At 35.7% G+C, this 6,654-nt stretch overlaps 1 protein-coding gene across 1 annotated transcript; it reads right to left on the reverse strand.

Annotated features, from left to right (window-relative positions):
* Nucleotides 1-923: 923 nt before the first annotated feature.
* Nucleotides 924-5,510, reverse strand: LOC120108480 (phosphatidylinositol/phosphatidylcholine transfer protein SFH9-like). Its single transcript, XM_039122079.1, has 6 exons — nt 5,466-5,510; nt 3,670-3,729; nt 3,497-3,592; nt 2,786-2,887; nt 2,521-2,601; nt 924-1,634 (listed from the first exon to the last, which is right to left on the reverse strand). Exons 1-6 carry the CDS (start codon nt 5,508-5,510, stop codon nt 1,320-1,322), a joined length of 699 nt encoding a protein of 232 aa, XP_038978007.1. The 3' UTR covers nt 924-1,319.
* Between the last annotated feature and the right edge of the window lie 1,144 nt (nt 5,511-6,654).

Below are 6,654 nucleotides of genomic sequence, written 5' to 3' on the forward strand. Positions count from 1 at the left end.
CTGTAATGCTCGAGGATAGACATTGCAAAAAGGTATTAAATAGATAGGTATTTCACGAGATCCTAACCCTCTGCTTACAATACATTTATAGGACAAAAGAAATTACAATACATTTATTGGACAAAAGAGATAAAAAACAAGTGGATGGGTTTGCCCGATCATCCAATGACAGTAACTAGATCGAGCCAACGATTCTGTAGCACCAGGTCACCAGACTGTTCCTATGGTGCCCCAAAGCCTATGTCAAGCATAGACCATATGTGCGATTCTAACCGTAGAACCAGAGTATCCTAATCATCAAGAGAACAAAATACTGCGTTGTTTCAAATAAACAGAAACAAAGATAATAATAATAATAATAAAAAGCATCATCCTTGGCAAACTTCATGAAATTGTCCCTCCAAGTGGTGGCCTCATGTTCACGAGCAGACACTACAATTTAAAAGGTGTGGCCTTCTGTAATTTGTAATTTTTTTTTTCGCCTTTGGATTCGATAGAGGTAGTTTTGGCTGCTTGGACCGTGCTCTGATGGAGGCATTACCATGCTCAACGTTGACAGGAAACTATTAATTACCACATAAGATGAATGATGGATGAACGTGAAATCCCTGACGTCTTAAATAGACTCAGCATGTTCAGGGAGTTTTGCTTTCTGGAGAACTGGACCTCTGAAGAATTGCATTCCTAGGCATGAGGGACATGGCGTAGCACCCTGAATATTTAACTGGAGAAGAAATTGGGATCTTACATTATCAGACCACCTCAAATGAGATCTCACTACAAAAACAAACCTAAAATGATCCTTATTACTGACCTGGAAGCAACAAAAGATAGACCTTCAGACAAAACTACTATTTATATCTCAGCTGGATTAAGAGTCCAACAAACCATTTAAGAAATAAAAGAAAGCCTCTCATGTGTTATCAGAAAATTCATTTTATTATGCCCTGAAAATTAGAGCAGGCCATACAACATACAACATATACTTCAATATGCAAAATACTACAAGCTTCTGGTAACATTTAACCTAGAGAAATAAGTATTTAGACTACCGAACATTTGCGATATATTTTCAGATTAAGTTACACTATGACTTGCAACTCTCTCCCCCTACCGGGCTAAATATTAGAGGGCCTTTGTTGCTGTCTCCACCCTCCTATAGAGCCAGCACTGAGGGGGCGCACCCACTTCTTGTACATCAACAATTGTGTCTGGACGGAAAAACAACAGAACTCAAACTGATTTACTGCACAAACCTTTGTTAGGGGATTAGCAAGGGCAAACTGTAGTTTTAAATATTATCCCTAGCAAGTGCACTTTCATGCACTGTCAATTTTAAGCTTGTTCATTGAGTGAGGAAGCCCATTTCGGTCATCAATGTTATGGAGCTCAGACTCTATAGTTTTAACAATGTTTGTTCCCTCAAGGTCTGATTCAGGCACATCTACATGGAAGGACCCTTGTTTGATGGGAGCAACGAATTCCTGGTGTAAGGCTTGCTGCTTGATGTAGCTGTAGAGCTGTTGATGAAAAGGATGATCTAAGGAGAAGCAGTCATCAGCTCCTGGAGAATAACGAGACGATCCAGATCCTTCTCTTCTACAGAAATGTGGAAGGGACTCATACTCCATTACCTACAATGTACCAATTAAAGGAAGTTTTTTGAGTACTTACGAGATATGAATACTACAACAGCAAAATGAGCAGAAAGCAGAAATGTGATCCACATGCGAATCAGATGCTCAGGAAGCCAATAAGTAGACAAGTTTAGCAAACTTGACTAACCCAAAAATAAGATTAGCTTGAATACTACCCGTTTGGATTCTCACCATGGAACAGAAAGTGATGTTCAAGATAAACCCTTGTTCGTTACACAGCATAAAAGTAAAGTTCAACATAAACCCTTGTTCCTTGCACAGCATAATATGGTCAAGAAGCAAGTACAAGATCTACAAGGTTTGTCCCTTTAGAACCTCCAAAAAGTGGTTTACCATTGAGTTTAAAGAGAGTCTGACTGTTATGTCTTGGGCTGCCATAGCATAAGATTGGCAAGACAGCTAACACAAATACACCATGAGTACTGGAATGCCATTATCATCTACCACATGGTGATTAGTTTGTCAACGTCCTAGACACAGGCTAGGATGTGGGCGAGAGAAACTCAACATAGCACATTGGTCTATGAATGCTCGAATCCAATGCCAAAGCCACATTTTATCATTCTTTTTTGAAATATCGTTTGAGGTTTATTATTTTCGACTGATACTACAAATTGCTGATAATGTGCACCATAAATTGAACTTTTTATGTTTAATGGTCGACAATCAAATATAATAACAATTAGAAAATTCTATGTTGGGAAAAGTGCAGTTAAACAGGGTTTAGTTTTTGGACAATCATGTGCTGAGTTCCAGCAGACTGATTTTATTTTGCTTGCCAAATATTCTGTTTTTTGCATAGTTTCAAAAACTCTAAAAAAAATATTAAAATTGTTAATATCGGATAATTTAAAATTCTTACCTCCAATAACTCATCTCGGCCACAACCTTGCAGTACTCGCACTTTCCTTCTTGTCCTTTCTTGCAAAAGAGGCTTCACAACCTGGCCGATAAGCAAAAAGAGACACAAGTCGGAATAGAAATCACACTAGATCTATTGCTTAAGATAGCAACTGAATATAATAATGCACGAATCTGTAGAAAAATAAAAGCATCGAAATTAGCATAATTAGAGAAGCATGAAGACTTCATATGGAAATTTCAATTCACAAGGCATGGAAAGTTACCTTCCAGCATGCGGAAAATATATATGGAGCATTGACTATATAGTAAGTTCCTGTCTTCTCTGGATAGTTTAGGTCGTCAACAGTAGATATGATGGTTAATAGCTGCAATATATTACCAAAACAAGAAAGGATATTTCAACATAACTTTTGGCACTATAAGCATGAACAACATGATTTACAAAGGATTATTATAATTAGAAAGCAACTTGTTAGCTAGGAACTAAATAAAAGAAAATTGCAATATAATGCAGCGCATAATTTCACCAACGGTAATGAAACATAAATGATAGAAAAACTACTGAGAAAATTTTATCAGCCACAAAACTAGGAACAATTTTCATGAAATGCTGAGAAGATGTTATACAGCAATTTGATTATGTCAGAATTCATGCTGGGGTCTCAGCAGAGTAGAATATAGAAGGATTGCAATTCAACTAATTTCAACAGAATTCTGCAAAATAATCTGAATTTCAAATCTTTACTGGTTATTATTTCATTCTAAATGAAAGTACCAATAATAAACATATAATCCAACATCACATGAAAACAAAACAACAGTTCTTGTCTTCCTAAGTAAAGGATCTTAACATTAGCATCTAAAACTTGAAACCATCATAACAGATATGAGAGAAAATTTACAATTAGCACAAGTCAAACATTATTTTGGAGAATACATTTATACATAAAAATTTTAAAAATACAAAGACATACCTTTATTTGACTTAATGCAGAAAGCTTTAGCCCAGTCATATCCAAGACCTTCAGGCATGTGCCTATATGCCGCCCATACTTCTTTGTTGCAGCAGGCTAAAAGAGGAACAAGTAAATTAGAAAAAGAAACTGCAAGCGCTTAAATTATGGAGAACATATAAATGACTGCTTACCAGAACTACACGATCCCGGTACTCATTAATTTGAATGTGTGACTGCACATAGTAGTGGACCTAAATGATGCAAAATAGAGTAACTAAAAATTGGACAAAAGGATCATGATAAGTGTTAAAAGTTTATAAAGGTTTGTAGAAAATGATGTGCATATTTCAAAAAAATGCAGTTACTTGGTTTTGGTTTCAACTGAGCTTAAAAACTTTCAATTTTGGCTGTTTCACAATTTCAGGCCAAAGATAGAAAACAAAAGATATAAGAGAAAAATAGAACAAGCCTAAGAATTATATATCACACAAATGAGCATACTGTCTCACGTAATCTTTGGATTCACAATTTCATCGAGTCTGAAAAATATGAAAAGTCACACATTCTGTTAGAAAAGCACTAGGCCTACACATATATGTAGGCCTCAATGGTGTACTCACACTGTAGGCCTGCAACCAGTTGTGGTAACCCGTTTCACCAGTTAGGAGAGGTTTCTAACTAATTGGGAAGTTGGGAAGGGTTGAGTATAAGCCTCTTTCACTTCTTTTTCTTTTCTATCTTCCATCTTCTGGAACCTTGGCCTTTCTGTGAGCTCATCATGTCAATGAATATAAGCCTCTTTCACTTCTTTCTCTTTTCTATCTTCCATCTTCTGAAACCTTGGCCTTCCTGTGTGCTTATCAGGTCAATACTTGACCTGTGAAGGCCAATTTGTCGCTATATGCACAGGGAGGGGTGCTGCTCCCGCCGCACCCCCCCCCCCCCCAAAGCTTTTCTGGAAAATAAATCATAGAGAGGTGAAATTCATTCTATTCCTCTATTTCAATGCCTCTGCTGACCAAAAAGTGATACATGTAACAGTTGAAATACGATGGGGACTTGCAGCATGCTTAGGGAGATGGTCGCAGCTCCAACTTTGAGTTTTCTTTGGGTTTCTGATACAAAATTCCAAGAGGCAAAGATAGCAGCAGCAGCAAATTTTAACAAATTACAGTCTGGTGTCTTCAAATTGACAGTCTGTCAAAAGGTAACCTATAAGGTCCTTGTATGCTCATGCACTTCAGTGAAATGCAGCTCGTGCACTTCAGTGAAATGCAGCTCGTGCACTTCAGTGAAATGCATCCAATCCAAATTAAGTTAATTGGTTTTGATAATTTAGTTCATCCATAGAATTCTAACTCTTCAATCAGTAAATCTGTGATCTCATCAAACTTTTATTTGTTGGATCATTTAGAGAATGAAGTGTTTTAATCACAAATCTTGCAGTGAATTCAAGGTTCTCCAACTTCTTTTGTATCATGGGAACGTGATGACAGAATAGGACCTTGCTTTAGCAGATACATTTTCACACTTGCTTTTGCTTTTGCTTTGTTTTCACTAAACATCTGAACCTATAGTTCCAGAATTGAATCATGACTGTTTTTTCAGATGCCTTCCTCCATCTCAAGCCAATTCTTACATCTAACTTGCTTAAGAAAAATAGCAGCAATAATCCCTCTGTAAGTTTCTATTAATTCCTATAGCATTAAATATAGCATCTTTAATTTTTGACAATCAAAGTTATGATACTCATTTCATTGATTAACTTCTCTGATCTTCATAACTTTTCTGATCTTAATGCTCGAGCAAGATATCTTTAACTTTTCCCAATCAAAGTTATGATACTCATTTCATTGATTACCTTCTCTGATCTTCGTACTCAAGACAAGAGCAAGACTGCCCATCCTCTCCTAACTTTTTGCTGAAAACATCTAATGTGACCCCTTCCTGGACAAAGAAACTTCTTCCAACCAGGGAAGGTCATTACCCTGACAGGTGGCAAGCCTACAGCATGAGTAGGCTTATCATTCATCTTTCCTTTTTAACCCAATGAAAATGTTAAAAAAAAAAATACATTTTATTGTTCAATAACATAACTTCTGTGACTATAGAACTATTGTCAACTTGATATAACAATTATTATTATCAAGTACCTAGTACCAACATAACTCATAATTAGCAAAACATATAAAGACTACAACTAGATATATCTTATCTAAATAACAATTATGTAAAAAAGCAAACCTGAGATTAAATGGTGCTATACACTATCCAGTGGGCTCAATCTATACAATAGGCATCTTTTCTCCTCTTTACCCTGAAATAGTCTCTCAAAGACCCACAAAAAACCTTTTATACCTTTTAAAAAACAATTTTTTTAGTGACTTTTTCAAGCCAAAGTACCAACTTCTCGAAATTTTCTTAAAATTTTCCAAATCTATGTATAATGCTAATGATGAAGGTAAATTTATCATCCATGACTAAGCAAACCCTCTCTTGCAATTAACTAGTCAAAAGCAACTGTTTGTAGCAATTGCATGGAAACATCATAAGTTCGTCATGCTTAATCACATCCACTAAGGTCTAGATAATTTTATGACTTGATAAGTAAATATTTCCCTATACAGCATGCTTCTTTAAAGGAAAAAAAAAAAGTTAGTTTTGGGTGTAATTAGCTATAGAGGTTCTCGAGAAATTATATCCCTCTCAACTATTGTATGCAATTCATGAGACATATTTTGACACCTAAATTAACTTGTCTATTGATATAAATTGAAAGGACACACATTTAGTGCACATACCATACCCAGAAATAGATTTTGATGTGTTGTCAAATATTACATATTGTAGTCTGGGTAACCTGCCCGTCCTTATTAGTGTCCAGAACAAACACCCATAATAGTACCAAGCAACATGTCTTAGGGCAGTCATGTCTACATAATCAAATGCTTTGTCAATACAACAAACAACAAATAATAAAACATATTATGAAAGAAGTTCTTGTTTACAGTGAAACTCCTTTTCACTGCCATGCAGGAGCATATATATGAGGCTTAAAGAATGGAGATCGGAATGTTATAATCAATATAGGAATGTGTGTCATAGATCTAAATTTCTTATTGGTGTATTTATCTTCACTATCTAAAACATGACATTTTCTTTCATATTTTTACCTA

This window comes from Phoenix dactylifera, unplaced genomic scaffold (assembly GCF_009389715.1).
Source record: "Phoenix dactylifera cultivar Barhee BC4 unplaced genomic scaffold, palm_55x_up_171113_PBpolish2nd_filt_p 001352F, whole genome shotgun sequence".
Lineage (NCBI taxonomy): Eukaryota > Viridiplantae > Streptophyta > Magnoliopsida > Arecales > Arecaceae > Phoenix > Phoenix dactylifera.

Excerpts from the sequence above, each read along its gene's own strand:
- LOC120108480 (XM_039122079.1), bottom strand. The coding sequence starts at position 5,510 with ATGAATGATAAGCCTACTCATGCTGTAGGCTTGCCACCTGTCAGG. Across the intron at positions 3,593-3,669 it reads ACCGGGATCGTGTAGTTCTG|CCTGCTGCAACAAAGAAGTA; the intron begins GTAAGCAGTCAT and ends TTCCTCTTTTAG. Across the intron at positions 1,635-2,520 it reads GCCGAGATGAGTTATTGGAG|GTAATGGAGTATGAGTCCCT; the intron begins GTAAGAATTTTA and ends GGTACATTGTAG.